Source organism: Paralichthys olivaceus, chromosome 19, assembly GCF_024713975.1.
Source record: "Paralichthys olivaceus isolate ysfri-2021 chromosome 19, ASM2471397v2, whole genome shotgun sequence".
NCBI classification, from domain to species: domain Eukaryota; kingdom Metazoa; phylum Chordata; class Actinopteri; order Pleuronectiformes; family Paralichthyidae; genus Paralichthys; species Paralichthys olivaceus.
In genome coordinates, this window is record NC_091111.1 from 19,552,501 (window position 1) to 19,570,670 (window position 18,170).

An 18,170-nucleotide genomic window follows, 5' to 3' on the forward strand; every position below is an offset into this window, starting at 1 on the left:
CCCCTCGCTTTCCCCGCTGCCTGGCTTAAACTAATCCCATTATCGGTGAGGCGGCCTGACGCTGATGTGGCCTGCTAACTGACCAGCTGCTCCGAGTCTGGCCACCACAGGCACGCTGTAAAAAATGGCAGAACGAGCAAGTCAGTACCGGCTAAATTATTAATACTGAAGAGAGAAAATACTTCATAAAGTACTTTTCTGTTATCGTTGTTTTGTGATTTCAGCAGAATCATGATCCTGGGTAGAACGTGTTTACATGTAAACTCACAAAACTGGTTTCAAGGTTTCAAGTGGTCAAATACAATATGCATAAAAAACTTATTATATCCATGTAATTCTACAGTGTGAAAGTATATTAATATGATTAATACTGTAGAATATGAATAATGATATATATTTTTATATAAGTATATATAAATAAGACAGGGTTGAACCCCATGAGGCTCAATTGAAAACATGACAATGACACATAATTAAAAGTCCTGATGGCGGATGTGATGCTTCACTGTGATGAATCTGTGGTTCCATCATCATCATCTATCAAAATAAAATCATTTTCATCTCGTGTCATTTTCTGGATAAAAACCAGATTCAGTTATTTTTTGCAGCGTGCTCTGGCCCGGTGGCCCAGCGGCCTGCCAGCCTATCAGCCTCCACGCTGGCTCCGCTGCCCGCTAGCTACCGCGCTAGCCTGGACAGCATGAGGCGTGGATCCCCATGGAAAGTCAGCGTTGGAGTTCCACAACGCAACACAATAATGCCGAGTCAGTCGGAGCGACGCTAATCCAGCTTCCCAAACAATGTGAGAGGCCCCGCGGGTCCGAGAGCAGGTAGAGGAAGATTAGAGCTGGAGACGTTTCTTTGTGCTGACAGAAGTTCCTCCTGACGAGACGGACCGAGAGCTTTTCACAGATTTATAGTCGCTTTTCACCTGCAGACAACGAAACGACCACAAGCCCAATTTAATTTGTGTTCACGACTAAATTTGTTTGAGATATTTGAGACAGTTGATGAGCAAGTGACGGAGATCGTCAGGTTTCAGATTCAAGAGAGGAAAATACTTTTTTGTACTTATTGTATATTTCAAAACCTCACGTTCTGCCTCCCGGTGGGATTTGACCTCCTGATGATATTAAATCACTTTTCTTTTGGCTCCAGTTTTGGTCCCCACCGACTCCCGCTGCCCTCTCGCTGCTGAATGCTCCTCTGTGTTCGGCAGCCGCTGTGTAACCGTGTGTGTCTCCTGAAAATGTAAAATTATAATGTTCATTTAAACACTAAAATAAATCAGATGTGTTGTTTTCATGTCGTTATTATCATCGAGATATTCACACAGAATGAATTTGTTAGATTAGCTATCGTCGTTATCATCGCTCTCTAAATGTACCTTCACCAGAACTTTAAAATCAATTCAACCATTGAGTCTCTTGTGGTGAAATATACTTGAAACGTGTCATAAAAACACAAATCTGTTTATTCTCATTGTTTATTTTTGGTTTATTAAGCTTCCGACACTTTTAGTTTTTTGCAGTGAAACGTTCCTCAGTGAAACACCAGGGGAGAGAACCACTCGTCTGTGGTGATGTCAGTCGTCCTCTGGTTTCAGCTCTAAACCAACACTGATTAATAATTTATGGATCATCCCATTATTCCACTTTACACAGTTCAAAGGCTTCGCATTTGCATCCAATTTGTTCACTCTGCTATAACGTCCTTTTTGCATCAGTATTTCTCTTATAAATGGAATTTGAGACGGTTTGTCCTCACATCAGCGGATAAAGAAGATTAAAGTGTGGGCATCCTGCGCTCCCCCCCACCACTCACCCTCCTCCCTCCCTCCAGTCCCCCTCCCTCCCTCCCTCCTCCCGTCCTCCTCCCCTCTTCCATCTCGGCCTCGGGGCTTTGATTTGTCTCGTGATGCTTCTGAGGAACATGAAGTACAGCAGCCGTCCATCGACAGAACACGAGAGATCATTCTGAAACAAGATTCACTTTAGTGTCAACACACAAGTGCACGTCCAACTCACCAGTGTACTGTGGTTCTATGGAAAATCTAAATCTACAAATACAAATAATACAAGTCAAAAGATAAATACAGTGGAAACAGACGTGAGAATTATTGCACCTGGATTAAATTTCACAGGTTGATTTCAACAGATGATTCACAAACTGCTTCTATATATTTTTACACAGCTCATGAAAAAGTCTAATAAATACAGACAACATCAGAAGAGAAGAACAGACAAGAAGAAATTCTATATTATTTCAACTCGTGTGTGTATTTCCTCTTCACCCAAGGTTTTGTATTTTTGTATTTAAGAGCAATTCAAAATGTTTAAAATGTTTTTTAACTGTATTTAATCTTGACAACAAATATGAAAAGACAACGTCGAATATTTCAGATTGACTGAAGGTCAAACATAAACACCAGGGTTTAAATATTTAACTCTGTGTAGTTTGATTTATTTTGATTTATAATCTATTTGACTAAATATCTCCTCTGTCCTGACGTCCTGTTCAAGATAAGAAGTAAACATTACACAGGAACGTCAACAGGTGGATTTAAACACGATACTGTTGAACAGATCATTTTGTTAATTAAAGAGAAATTTAAAAAAATCAGGTTTTAAAGAACCAAAACACTTTAATACCAGTTTCTCTCTCCCTTTAAAAAACAGGGTTTCCTGTGGAAAGAAATAAAAGTCAGTAAAAAACACAAAACAATTGAATTCCTGAAGAAATCAACAAGCAACAGGAGGCGAAGGTGAACGTGCAGCTGAAGAGGCTGCGCTGCTCTGACGTCACTGAATCACTGTTGATTGTGAGTTTGACACTTTTGGCCCAAACTCTTTTATTTACAGGTTTTGGTCTTCGGGCTGTTTTGAGAGCGAGGGGACGAACAAAAGGCCGAGCGGAGCCGTCGCTGCTGCTGCTGCGGTCTTGCCACTTGTTTTTTGTGAATCCCTCCACATCTCCTGTATCTGGGCAGATATGTACAGTCTCCCTGCCCGTCTCATTTCAATTGGCCTCCATCTGTTTTGTCTATCCATGAAAAGGTCTATTATGATCCTCTGCTCTTTGTACAAATGGACTACTAAGCGTATAGGGACCCCCACCACCTCCCCATAGGCACAGGCAGCCCCCGCCCCCTCCACCCTTCCTGAAACATTAGATTCCGAGGAGCTCGTTCTGCTGCTGCTTTAATTATCCAGCGCCGGCGAAGGGATCTTAGTTTTAACGAGTTTTAAAACGCTCCGTCTATAGATTTTCTTGAGAAAAGAAGCAGAGGGGGTGTAGGGGTGGGGTGGGGGGGCAGCAGGCTCTTTATTAACCCTACAGTGACTAGCTAATGTGATTGAAGTGGAACCACCTGGTGGGGGGGGGGGGGGGCTGTATCGTCAGCTGCCACTGAAGGCCGGAGAACTGCGAGGACCAGGTGCTGCGCTGCAGCCTCTTAATTGGTGCCATGTAATAGCCTGCTTCAGTGCACAGTGCGGCTTGGGGCTAGGATTAAAAAAAGCTGTTGCAGGCACAGAAGTCCATTTTCTTTCACTGCACCCCCCCCCCCTCCTTTAACACACACACACACACACACACACACACACACTCCTTCAGACGCAGGAGTCCAGAAGTGCAGCTTCTTCATGCTAACGTGACGAGAGGAGACTATCTGAGGTGAACAGCCACCGTGGCCGGGGGATTGGATGCATCTCTATCTGCTCCCCCGCTGACGACGAGGCTGCCGGACGGAGCCGAGTCTCAACCTCTCGACCGAATCTGAACTCCTGAAGCCGGGGACACGGAGGCCGAGTCACCGAGGCTCCACCGGGAGTTTGAACCGACACAGTCCTGTGAATTAAAACCAGACAATAAGATTGGAAAGCTGCTTTAATCTGCATCAACATACACATCAACAGAAAAACAGCAAACACTCAGTGCATCATGTTGAGAATCAGAAATATGTTTCCTCTCCGAGAGTCTGAAGCTTGGGGGGGGGGTAGTCTTTCTGTTTGAATGGGTCTGGTTGCCATGGTATCACTAGCAGCATCAGCACCTTCAGGCGCAGTACTGTACAGTACTACAGTACTCCACAGTACTACAGTACTACAGTACTCCACTTATTCAGATGAACGTCCTCGTGGTTCAAACATTATATCGTCGGAGGTGAAGGCTACAGCTGCTTCCTCTTCTTCTTCTTCTTCCTCTTCTTCTTCTACTGTTTAATGTCTCTCTACTTCCTGTGACTGGTCCAAAAGTGCTTCCACTTTGTAAACGAGCAGAACCTTGGTTCAGTCTGATCCAGAACCAGAACCCCTCCTCTGCTCTGAGTTCACCTCTGTGGTCGTGGGGGTTCATGCTTCCTGACGCCTTTGAGCAAAGTGACTGCAGCAGCAGGTTGTTGCTTCATTGTGTCAGTTCACTGCTCCTCAATGAATCCAGAGCGTCTGCAGGCTGCTCCCCTCATGGCTGCTCGGACGCTCCGGTCCCTTTCAAGCAAATCTTTGTTTTCAGCACTTTAACGTTGAATATCTGCTCCTTCACACCGGAACAGAATCAGCCTCGGTGAGACGGAGGCCACAGATGGAGCTGATGCAGTGAGGAGGAGGCTGAGTGCTGCTGCGTTCAGGGACCTTCAGCCTCCCGCTGCACCGGCTGCCAGGTAACCGTCCTCAGGGTCCCGCAGCCTCCTGGGCCCGGGGGGGGGGGGGGGGGGAGGGAGGAGCCGGCAGGTGGCAGGAGGCCGACTGGGTGGGACTGAAGCTGCAGCAACTTCAGAACAACACTGGACATTAATTGTTTCGTGTGGTAGAAACACACTGGCTCGTTGGCTGTGGATCCTGCGGAGGATCTCCTGTGGACCGGCAGCAGAACCAGCACGTGTGTGAGCAGCTTTTCTTTTCTGAAACTGTGAAAGTGACCTGTAGTAATTTAGAAAATGAAGAGCTGCTGCTGGACTGTTCTCTGTTTTTCTTCTGAGTTAATAAAACCTCAACTTGACATATAACACGATTGAATTGTGTTTTTTTTTCCATCGATCTGTTAAAATAATAATCACAAGACAAAAATAATTCATGTCCTCTCCTCCTGCATTCGACACACGAGGGGAAATAGAGAAACCAAAACAACTAAGCACGAGGATGAAGCTGAACTTCCTCTCGTTGGACCTGCGAGTCGTCTCAGTCGTGTTCGAGTCCGTGTTTACAGACGGATGAATGGAATAGTTGCAGCTTTAATTCTCCCTGAGCCGTCTTCATCCAGCCGGAGCTCAGCTGCCTTTGAGGGGAAAGTATCTATAAAATGTCTCAGGGAGCCGTCTCTCCATTTGACAGCCCTTCGGGAGAACAAAGGCTCAGCGCTAATGCAGCACAGATCAACCGCCTGCTCTTCTATTGAGCAAGGTGCCAAGATGCTCAGGCTTTTAATGCCCGAGCCGCCGGGGACCGTCTTCAAAGAGGCCTAATGCAAAGTGAGTCATCGCCACCCGTCTCATTGTGAGTCCCCTTTAATTCAGCCCCCTTTGGTTAATTATTTGCTATTGTGCGTTACCCATCTGAGCCTGAGTCAACAATCAAAAAATTAGTTTATAAAAAGGCGGGTTAGTGATCGGGGACGACCTAAAAGCACAGCAGCCCAGAAAAATGTGGGAGGGGTGGAGGGGGTTGAGCGGCCATCTGTGACGAGCAGGCCGCCAAACGCTCTCAACTAGCAGGTCCCATATGGACGAGCGGGTGTCACCCTCTTGTTGCTATTTTGTTGTTGTTATTTATTTACAGAATCAGTCGGATGAGACGGTGAGGAGCGCTCTGCTGCCGGCGCCAGCAGCAGACAGGGTTTCTTTTTTTTTTTTGGGGTTGAGATGATTTGGCAGCGACATGGCGTCCAGCAGAGAGACGGTGGAGCCAGAGGACAGAGGGAGAGCGGGGCCGGGCCATCTGTGGGACAGACACGTAGACGTCCCCCAGCTTGTCTGGTTCTGATGGTGCCAGGAAGTGATGGCACCGAGTCCCATCTCCACCAGGAACACGTTTAGTCACATGTCTGTTCAAGGATGAACAACCATGAACAAAACGTCGCAGGACATTGGATCACGTGACCTGCACATCTGTACGGGAAGCTGGATTTATCTGAGCGTTCATCGCCACACGTCGTCTTCGTCGTGACCTTCGTCTCTGATCTAAATGCGAACGGCTCAAAGGTAGTCGCAGGAACTGAAATGGAATCTGCTCCATGTTGGTGGAGAGGAGGAGACACGTCCACCAAAGACGAAGTGTTTTCATCCGTCCTCTTGTTGGTGGTTGGTCTGTGTATGTGTTTGTTCGTAAACAAGGTCAAAGGTCAGGGTTTCCATGAAACTTGGTGGAAGGATCAGGAGAGAGCTCCGTGTGTTTTTTAATGATTTCTCAGAGAATCATTTATGGATCTTGATTAAAAACTCTTTATTGAATCCCTCAGTATTTAATAAAATCATATTCAGGCAGCAGACGTGTGTGATTCAGTGCAGCTCCATTAGATTTAAGGGTTAGGGGTTGGTACATTTGACGCTCGTAGCACCAAGTAGAAGCTAAAAGCAGTGATTCAGTGAGTGACTGATGAACACACACACGTTCCTCCTTCACCATTTTCTACACTAATAAAGTCCTCATGTCCTTTAGGAGGAAAACCATCGTCTCAATCCTCGTTTCACCATTTCAGTTGCTGGAAACGTTTTAGAGCTGACGTGTAAACTCAGGTGAACTTAGAGCTCATGAGCTGAACACACGGGAGACGAGCTCCGAACCCTGCGACACAACACGCCGCCTCCGTCCCACACATGAACCCGTCCCTGAGCGGCAGCAGGAGGCAGAGTGGAACTTCAGGAGAGCAGAATGCTGATGTAGAGTGAGAGAATGTCCCCGAGGTTCAATTAGCGAGCCGCCACAGGTCCTCTCAGCCTTCATTAGCTGCCTGCTGGAGCACACAGGCCCGGTGTGGTTGTTGCATGGTGTGGAACCTCAGGGAGACGCCTCTCTCTCTCCTCTCCGCTCTCTAATGATCACGAGAGAAGCTTTCTGCAGAAGTCGGAGGCGCTGCCGTGTGCTGTTATGTGGTTTGTTAGTTCAGCGGGGAGGGTTCTCATCAGCCACCTCTGCGTCTTCCTGCCGCCTCGGCACACTGTTCCTCCACGATCCCACCAGAACCATTAACTAGACACTCGGGCGTTGGCATGTCCAGACAGGGTGGAGGCTGATCAGCAGGACACACACACACACACACACACACACACACACACACACACACACAAGCTTTGAGATTCAGGTTTTGAACTCATCACTGTTGGCGAGTATTTTGCAACACGTTCTTCTGGCTGCAGGTTTTCTCACCTCAGCCACCGAGGTCATGTTTTCACTCGTCTGTGTGTTTGTTGCTTCAGTTGCCTCCTGGAGGTTGAACCAGGAAACTCGGTAGAAAGATGCTTTAAGGTTCAGGAACGTATCCAGTGAACCTTTTTCAGTTTTGGAATAAAACATGATATCTGTCCCTTTGACATCACGTTTAGAGGACGGACATTTTTAGTGCAACTTGATTGAATTTCAGGAGACTTTTCTCCACTGCTGTGTCACAATATACCTTTAAATACATATATATGTATATATGTATATATATATGTATATGTCTGTTTAAATGACCAGACATTTTGAATAGAAACACTTTGTGTTCTTGTTTGTGTGTGAGTGGCTGATGAATGCACTTTGTACATTCAGATATTTTAATGTGATTATAGTTCAAACCACAAAATACCTAAAAATCTCCTCTGCAGCTTTTAGATGAAAGTTTTATCTTTTCACTCGTCTCATTTTTCCTCCAGAACATAAATAATGAAGCACTCTGACGATGATTTCAGATTTTTTTTTTCTCCGTCACTGAATATCATCCATGAGCAACGCTGCTCTGACAATCACATTAGCAGCATCAGGCCTCATCTCTGTTACAGCACCGTCTTAATTTCCTAAACCCTGGATGCAGATGAAAACTTAATCTGCTGATTTATTTGGGTAATGGAGATGGAAATTAGATTAGGGCAGATTTCAGCTCCGAGCCATCTGAGACTGATCGTAACTGTTCAACACCTCGGGTTCTAGATCAGTGGAAACAACACGGAGATGTGATACATTGACGGAGCTGAAAAAAAGCGGATGGGACGCGATCGAATCTGCTCTGGTGCAACAACAGTGTGTCGCTTTAAATGTTGCTGCAGCAAGGAATTGTGGGACAGGATTGTTTCCTTTCCTGAGCATGAACAGCTCAAACACGTCCTGGTCATTTGACTCAATGAGGAATCTTCCCAACAAACAAAGAATGAGAATGTTGTGTATATTGATCCTCTGTCACTCTCATATTTACACACCAATTATCTCTCTGGGGGAGGGTCGGCCTGACCCCCCCCCTGCACGTTACAGGAAGGTCAGCGCCCTCGATGGAGGCTAATTAAGCAACTATGGCTGAAGAGGCGGTCGAGTGTGAGTCAGCCGGTGTTTTGCTCATCAGAGGAACGTCTCGCTTCTTGATTTCAAGGACATATCTGCGTCTCAGAGCGGAGAGCGTCTCCACGAGCGTGCTTGACCCTCTTCACACGCACTTAAAGTAAATTCCTCAGGTGGAATCTCCTCTGTTTGGCATCAGCTCCTCTGTTTTCACTCATGTCGACATGTGACACCGGGCTGCAGGGACTCAGGATGACTCAAGGGTAAAGAAAAATGGAAGCGCCGCTCCCTCCATCAAACGATTGTCTCAAACAGCGGAGCAGAGATAATGACCTGTCAGAGGCCGGGACACTTTGTGTCCTTGCACATTCTTTGAGGCGAGAGACTTCTCGTCATGGTCCACCATCGTAATAATCCGCCTGTCTGCAGCTCCATTAGGCAAACAAACAAGTTGTCCAACTGTGGGTCAGGGGGGGGGGGTCTGTGTGTGTGTGTGTGTCTGACCCTTATTGATTCAGGTCTGCGGTGCACACACACACACACACACACACACACACACACACACAGCACAGGCCCTAGAGCTACAGCACTGCGGTGCCCTAATGTTTCTATTACTGATGTCCCTCATTGTGGAGGCGTGACAGGACGGATCCATATGAACAGACTGACGCCAGATTGTGCATTTTAGAGAAGAAGAAACAGAAGACGTGTTTCAGACGTGATTCAGTTTGAATATGAAGTGAAATCCTTTCTGAAAGCTTCGTTCTGCAGAGATCAGCGTTTGTTTGAATGAGTTTCTGCAGGTGCAAGTTGATCTGTTGTTATTTTTAACTACAGAAAATTGAGCAGAGCTCTCAGGATGACTCACAACCACAAACACAATCCCATCATGCCTCAGTTTAATGCTGCTGATTGTTTTGTTTTGAGTGGGAGTCCATTTTCTGAAACGGCCATCGTCGGTGAAGTGTCATTTAGGCTTTTTATTTAACGGCCGTAAAATACCGTTGTTTTTTACAATTGTACAAAAACCCAGCGGTGAGGTTTCGGTTGCTAAGCAGCAGAAACATCCACAGCTGTGAAACCGTCGATGGTCAACTTTTAAAACCTCGACTCACATGTGACGTTAATCCAGTGAAAAGAACTGAGCTGAACTTTGAACAATTGTGTCTGAGACTCTCCTGAAATGTCCAGAAGATCAAAGACATGAAAGGTAACGATCAGGAGGAAATATCAGAGACAGTGACCATCAGAGTCGTCTCCAGAGAAGCTTCCAGACCCAAACTCTACAGCTTCTACTTCACGACTGGAGGAAGCGACTCAGTGATGATAAATCTACAGACGAGGACGTTTGTGTTTTTCTTTCATATGAACTATTGGATTAAAACACTGAGTCGGTTCGGTCCCGTCATGTCGGGCCCCTCCCTGCACCTCCGACCCCTCCCTGCACCTCCGACCCCTCCCTGGCTCCGTGGCTCAGGTGTTCTCGAGCGCGGCCTCGTGGACGTTTCTTTCAGAGATTCGTCACGCCCCAGCCGGGCTGCTGCTGCGTGTGCCAGCCCACCGAGAGGGGGCCGGGCCTGGTCGCCAGACGGCCCCTCGAACTGACAGCCCGCCACCCCACACACACACTCAGAGACAAGAATAGACACACACACACACACTGTGTCACAGCGAGTGTTTAACCATAGTTACCAGTGATTAAAGTCAAGTCGTGGAGTGAAGGTCACCGCAGCTTCAACATCAATAATCAACAAATCTGCATCTCTGTTGTTTGATGATGCAGAAACAAGTGACTCCACAACTCACTACACAAAATACACAATACACTACACATAACACACAATACACTACACATGATACACAACTCACTACACATGATACACAACTCACTACACATGATACACAGAATATGCACTACGTACACTACACACCACACAGAGGACACACTCCTGCACTATTAAATCACAATGGACTTTTTAAAATGACAAAATGCTTCAATTTGAAATGACGTATTTTGTAATTTCATCACTGACGATTAATTGATTGATGATTAATTATTGATTGAATCAGAAAATGTATCAAGAGAAGAAATCACATATTTAATAAATTGTCTTTTTTGTGATGTTATTTTGAGACGAGCATCCATCACGTCACGACTCTGATCTGTGTTTAAATGGTTGCTGTGATTTAATGACACACAATGTTAATATCTTTACTTTGTGTTAATTCACATTGATCACTTATAATGATGATATCACAGATCGTCTGTGTGTGTGTGTGTGTGTGTGTGTGTGTCCAGCAGCAGAGGGAGTCCAGACTCATTTACATAATTATGCGGCTGCTTCCTGCAGCAGTGAGGGGCGGAGCCATCGTGACCTTTGGTGACCTCTGGTGACCTTTCTTCAGCTGCAGCGCTGAGATGCTCTTCAGATAAAATCCAGAGCAGCAGAGCAGTGATGTCAGAGTACGTGCCGGTGGTTCGAGGCCGGTGGCACCGGGATGATAAACAACACCTGCACCAGATATTGTTGATGATCTGAATCTGAGCGAGCGACCTCACAGAACAGGAACTGAGCGGACAGGAAGCCCGGATATGATCACTCGTCATTCGGCGTCTGAGCAGCAGCAATTTTATTTCCCAGAGTTCATGTCTGAAGCAGCTCGTGACTCTGTTTGTCTCACGGCTGAGCTGAAGCAGGATTTCTGCTGAACCAGATTCAGGTTTCCAGCGGCGCTCATTAGAAATTCATTCTGAACAGCTTGTTATTATCTCTGGCCTCTGGATGTGTGAATAGATTTACAAGCATTAGGGCCGGGGCATTGTGTCGGGCATGTGTGGAGGAGGTCCCGGCCCCTTTGTGTTCGCCAGGGCCCTCAAATCAGCTGCACCCCCCCCCTTCACACACACACACACACACACACACACACACATCCCTCTGCCCCACCCATTACCTCAGCCCTCTGAACAAAAGCAAACAGAAAACACGGATGTGCTGCAGATTTTTGGGGAATTACAGAAAAGGTGCTTCGGCTGCAGCAGATGTAAAAAGCTGTTCCTCCTCAGGTTTGTGTGTCAGAATGTTTTTAACACACACTCAGAATCAACCAGATGATAAATGATTTTCTGCATCATTAAAGATTCACTGAGGAAATGGTTCCAGGTTTGCAAGAAGCTAAAAAATGCTTCAGATATTTCACGCAGGAGGAAACGTCTCGGCCTGAGCTGCGTTTTGTATCGAGGTTGAATAAACGTCGGTGTCGTAGGAACTGAACCGACGCAGGTGTGTGAATAAAAAACTTTTCTCGTACAGATTGAGCGTTCGTGAAGGAATCAAGTGGTTTTGTGTAACTCAGTTCTTCGTACACTACAAATCAAACAGAGGGTTTTTTTTTCCAGGTGCTCCAGATAATAAGGATAATAAGATAAACGATGGTAAAATCCTCAGAGGTGAACGTTCCCCTCCGTCTGCTGCCTGGAGTTAATTAGCTCTCCCTCCGTCAGAGCCTCTCAAGTCAACAAGGCGATTAAGGTTTCACTTGATCCCTGCTGATCAGAGGGAGATGTGTATCACAGCAGCTGGATCCCGCTCCGTGAAGAACATCAGCCGACACGACGTCACTGAACGAGCTCTTCTCCATTATGTTCAGATCTGATTAGTGACGGCAGCAACTCAGTTTCATCCTCTCATCAAGATCATCGAGTGAGTTTCACAGTTTCTCACATGTTAAATATCTGTGGGAACAAGTTACTCTCACATTCACGTTGTTTTTAAAGATCTGAGCAGCAACACACAAAACACCAGCTTCTAATGAATCCAGAAGAAGTTTAGGTCTGAATCAGTTTCAGTCGGACGTCCAGTCACAGGTAAATTACACCTGTGGCTGTTTGCTCCACGATGGATTCATTGATCCGTGGACTTCCTGGTCACGTGTTGCAGGACAGAGGAGGTCGGAGGTGAAGATGAAGAGTAAACTTCACCGACGTCAAATGAACAATAGACAGCAAACACTCTTCAATTAGCAGCAGCTGAAGTTTGATCTGCACTGAACTCTTGATGCCGCGCTCGCCTGCGTCTGGCACCAGCACCTGCCGGCCTGGAACGAGCCCGAGGTTTGTTTGACTGTGTTTACTCTGCTGCTCTTTGTCTCCTCTGTGTTTGAGTGAGTCGGAGATAAGAGCGGACACGTGCAGCCGAGAGAAAATCAGCTGGGATTCAACTCGGAACAAAAACCGACTGTGGAGGAGATGAACTGAGACGTTTGTCGGATCAAAGCTTTTTCTGTTCGTGTTATTTGAACAGAACAAAGTCAAACAAATCAAAGACTCAATGACGGCTTTGATTTTTGTATTCGTGGTTTCGAAACAATCACATTAAGTCTCGAGAGACAGATTTCGAGTTGGACCTTATTGGACAGTGTTGTTGTCTTTGTGCAGGAGGTGAAGAAGTGAATGGATGAATGGATGAAAGTACAGATGGATGGATGGGTGATGATTTCATGAATGATTGATAAACGGATGAATATTAGAATGAATGGATGAGTGATGAACACATGGATGGAGGTTTTCTGGATGAATGGATGAGTGACTGATTAAAAACCACCTGTGTGACACATTTTCATCAAAACAACAATAAAAGAAGTGAAAGTGGTTTCTCTCCTTCGTGTGTGTGTGTGTGTGTGCAGATGAACACATTCATCTACACACAGACACACACAGGGTGTAACCTGACTCCGTGTGCTAACGACATCACAGAGCAGTCGATGTCTGATTAAACTCCACAAATTCAATCTCACTGTGTCGCTTTCACGTCCGATAACAAGTCGTCTGAGGCAAACACAGAACGAAGTTAGAATCCAGGATCGTTCTAAAACACGTGATTCTGTGATGATGATGTTGATCGAACCTTTTTAAGTCACGAGACAAGTTGGGATTTTTATTTTTCTGTTCTTTATCTGGCACGTGACCAACAACGCTTTTAACTTGAAGTTTAATCTCATTATTCTGAGGAGCATCGTTGTTATGTTCGGATTTAATGTTCTGAAAATGTCAATAACAACAACGACGACGTCATCAGGATAAAACACAATCAGAGGATCAGTCGGGTTTTTGTGAATCGAACTGAAACCATCACGACAGGGTTTTAAAAAGTGGATTCATCCTCTGGAGACCACGAATATATTTCCACAAACCTTCAGTGGACCACAGTGTTGGATTGACATGAAGTCGCCGTGGCAACGTCACTGCACAATGAAAGCTTCATGTTTAGTTAAAGTGTGTGTGTGTGTGTTTTATCTGCAGCTCTTATCTGCAGCTGGTCTTCACCTGTCAGAGCTACAGCGAGACTGACGGTCGGCCTTTGTGTGTGTGTGTGTGTGTGTGTGTGTGTGTGTGTGTGTGTGTGTGTGTGTTACGTCTTTCTTCATTATGGAACCAAACAGAAATGCATCAAGGTTTAATTTAAGATAAATAGGTTTGGTTAAGATGAAGGTATAAGTCAGGTTTAGGTAAGTTGGGTTTGGATCATCTGATTTATTCGAGTTTCACAGTTTCTTGTTGAAATCGGAGAAATGTGTAAACCAGCGAGAGAGGAGCTGCAGTAGAGCCCCCCCCCCCATGTGATTATTATTCGGTTGGCACAGTTCAATGTCCCCTCGACTTCTCTCTGAACACGTCCTCAGGTGGATCTGACCTCCGTCCTCCCTGAGGCCGTCTCTATCTGATACGTCTTCAATCACATGTGGGACAAACTGATTCGAACATCTGAGTCAGTTCAGCTCTAAAATTAATCTGCGTCCACGATGAGACACCTCGGTACAGGAACCACCTCTGGAGCTCTGACACGGAACGTGACAGCGTGAGGTCGACGTCCAGCTGCTGCAGAGTTTCACTGAGGCTGGAGGAGGAGGAGGAGGAGGAGTGAAGGAGAAGGAGGAGGAGTGCAGGAATGTCTTTCACACGCAGAATGTTTTGTCTGAGTCGACCTCTGACCTCTGTCACACACAGTACACGACGCTGACCCTCACACTGTGCAGAGGTCAAACTTTCCTGTGGATCTTCTTTAATCAATAATCTGTTTCACACTCATCAGCTGTTCTGTCTCCAAACTGAACAAATCCGATCTTTAACTTATCGTAGATCTGAAAACTAAAAGTTCTCTGATCGTCTCTGTGAAGGAAGATTATTTTCATCATATCAGTTATTTATATTTCATGATTTCACACTTTTCTTTTATAAATTTACTCATTTTTTCCCCAACTTTTTTCCCCATCCAGTATTTAATGTAAAAAAACATGTTTTTTGGTTTCAGTCTTTTAAAGTGAGTTTTCTTAAATTCTTGTTTTTAACATTCTATTCTATAATATATTATTTAGATTCCAGTATTTCCATGTTCTTTCTTTTTAATCTGCTTGTTGAGTATTTGTGTTATTTGTTGTATTTATATTTAAAGGTTTTCATGTCATTGCTCCACATTGTGACCAGGACTCCCTCTCAGTACTTCCTGCTTAAACAGAGGATAAAGAAAATACATAAATACCTCAACTTAGTACTACGTAAAAATCTCCTTGGTTTCACTGCACAGCTGACAACACGGATTATCGACTAATTCCAGTTTTTCCAAGTAACTTAACTTTGACTGTTTTTAACCCTAAAGGTGTAAAATCAGTCATCAACATGGACATTTTGAAGATTTGTTTCTAAATCACTGGAACATGATCTGGATCAGTTTCTGTTGTTGCTTGTTACGGAAGAAAAAAGATGGAAAAACAAACTTGTTTCTCAGTTTGGTTTTTTATTCTTTTTTGGACATTTAGCAAAAATACTGCAGAAACATCCAAAGCAGTGTAAGAGCTACGGGCGACAAAGAAAAACCAGAAGAACAAAAACTTAAATAAAAAATCATGATTGCATCCAGTTATTATTCAAGAGCGGCTGATTGCTATAATGTCACTCGAACACACGGCGTCCTCACGTTTCAATAAGTTAAAATAAGACGTCGTGGAAAAACACAGCACGGGTCTGACGACACAGAGCAATAATTTACACAAATAATTTAATAAATACAATAATAAATAGAACGTAGGAGTTGGATATAGTGTGAAGTGAGATACAGAAGAACCAGTGACACAAACAATCCGATGAGTTTAAGGCAGTTTTACAGCAGGAGTCTCTAATCAAGGCATTAACGGCTACGCTAGTTTCATCTGGTTGTGTTTTCACCACAGATCCACGGATCCACCGGCTCTATGTTAAAGCTACTCAGTGAGAGATGAGGTGTCTGGTTCCACAGGCCCGCCCCTCTCTTAGGTCTAGAAGCTAATAGCACTTGTGCAGAGATGCTAGAAAAATACATCAACAGTCTAACGCTTTAGGTTTTTAAGTGTGTGATGTCAAAGATCCTTTAAGGTGTCGGGTTGTAGGCCAGGGTGGGGGTTCGAACACGCACCCAGTACCTGCTGACGTGTTCTGGAGCAAGGCACTGAACTCCTTCCAGCTGCAGGTGAGCGGCCGACCTCTGACCTTTTTAAAAGTGGGTGCATGGATGATGAAGGTTGGGACTTTCTGTTCGCTGCAAAAATAAACTTGAATTTCTCTCTTTGCCTCATTAAATGTGAAAAAAAAACAAAATTCCACTTGATTCTTTTCTGATTTGTGCTTTTTTTAAACTAACGTCCCCAAATGAGTGAAAACCAATGAAGACATGAGATGATTTCAAAGAGTCAATAGAGACACTTTCACAAAGTGCTCAGAGTCCAGACTTGATTGCATGTTGACATTCTGCAGTGAAGCGTCCGGTCACGATCACAAACCGGATTCCAGCTTCTCGGTGTGAACGAGGCCCGAGGACCCGGATCAGCAGGCGGGGCGCAGCGGCACCTGCAGCAGGATCACCTGCCGGTTCTCGGACGGGTGGCACTTGTTGATGTGTCTGGTGAGTCCCGGGGAGCTGTAGAAGATGGCGGGGCAGTATTTGCACGAGTACACCTGTGAGGAGTGCAGCAGGCGGATGTGTCGCTCCTGACCGCCCCGGCTGCTGAAGCCCTCCCCGCACACCGGACACGCGTGGCCGGTGGAGGAGCTCAGGTTGAGCGGCGCCGCGCTCTGCTCGCAAGCCGCCGCGTCCGCCTCCTCCTCCGCCGGTTTGGCTCCGTGCTGTGACGCCAGGTGTTTCCTCAGGTACGCCTGACGTTTAAACTTCTTCCCACAGTGATGACAGTCGTACAGTCCCTCCTCGGAGCCGGACTCGGACGGCCCGGGGCTGGGTGTGTCCCTGTCACTAGAGTCCTTCGGCTCCTCCGCCGCTGGTTTACCGGACGCGGGGACCTTGTCTCCCTCCGCTGGACTCTGCTGCTTCGGTTTGTGCCACCGCCGGTGCGAGGCCAGGTTGGCCGGGCAGCTGAACACCTTGTCGCACTCCGGGCACCGGTACTCGACCCGGATGATCCTGGAGCACTTGTGCTGCGCCAGAGCGAACGGGTCCGCGTACGCCTCCCGGCACAGCTGGCACACGAACTCTCCCAGCGGGTGGTGGTCTCCTCCGGTGAGCGGAGGTCTGGGAGGCTTCTGGTCCACCGGAGCCTCTTTAATCTTGAGCCCGAGAACCGGAGACGTGGTGACATCATCCTCAAAGTGCAGTTTCCGGATGGCTTTGGTTTTCTTGGACGCCGGTTTGCTTTTGCGCTCGGTGTCGCTGGACGGTCGCTTGGTCCCGGCGGTGGAGGAGGCGGCGGGGAGCGTCCCGGTGGAGGAGGCTCCGGTGCCGGTGCGGTTGCTGTTGCTGGAGGCGATCTTCAGGTCCACCGGGGCGAAGAGGTGATCCAGGGCGGTGAGCGCCGCGGGTGTGGGGAACGACTCCGCGGAAACCGGCGATCCGAGGTTGAAGCGCCTCTCGAAGTAGGAGCGGTCGTGGTCCTGGCTGACGGGGCGGGTGGGGCTGTACAGCGCCTGGTTCACCGCCTCCGGGTTCCCGAACTGAACCGGTTTAGCGCCCCGCTCCGGGGCTGTGGCCGCCGCCCCGCAGGTGGGCGTCGGCGTCTGTGCGCGCACCGGGACGGAGAAGAGAGACGCGGAGGAGGAGGAGGAGGACGGAGGCAGCGCTGGTGGCGCGTCTGCAGCCGCCGGCTCCGCTTCCTCCTCATCAGACCGAACCCGGTACGACACCGGGTTGGTTTTCTTGTTCCTTTTCACCAGGAACCCTCGGGGCATGTCGGCGCCGGACGGACGGATGAAGGCACTTTGGACGCGGAGCACAAATCCACTTTCAGCCGCGCACGGACTCAAACATCTGATGCGTCCTTCAGTCTCGTGTCCTACTGGTCGTGTGTCCTCCTCCAGAGCATGTTTCTCCTCAGCATAGCTCAACTCTTCTTTTTAACACACATGATGACATTGTTCCTCGGCCCCTCGTTGCCTCATCCCCGACCAATCAGGAGGAGCCGCGGTCCCCTGTGGATTTGGAGAGTGGGTGTGGGAGGATGGAGAGGAGGGAGGATGGAGAGGGGAGGGGGGGGGGGTGTTGCAGATTGCAAAGCAGATGTACCTGAGGGTTTTATTGTGTCCCTCCTCCTCCTCCTCCTCTACACTCTCCCTCCTCCTCCTCCTCTCGGGCACACGCCAGGAGCCTCCTGCTTTTACGGTCTGATGACTCTGTATAGAACTCCACACGTGCCTCGGCTCTGTGTCTCCTCCGGCTGCTGGAGCCTCTGATG

At 47.1% G+C, this 18,170-nt stretch overlaps 1 protein-coding gene across 1 annotated transcript; it reads right to left on the bottom strand.

Moving 5' to 3' along the window:
• Positions 1 to 16,075: 16,075 nt before the first annotated feature.
• Positions 16,076 to 17,831, bottom strand: insm1a (insulinoma-associated 1a). Its single transcript, XM_020109128.2, has one exon. It carries the CDS (start codon positions 17,665 to 17,667, stop codon positions 16,315 to 16,317), a length of 1,353 nt encoding a protein of 450 aa, XP_019964687.2. The 5' UTR covers positions 17,668 to 17,831; the 3' UTR covers positions 16,076 to 16,314.
• Positions 17,832 to 18,170: the final 339 nt, after the last annotated feature.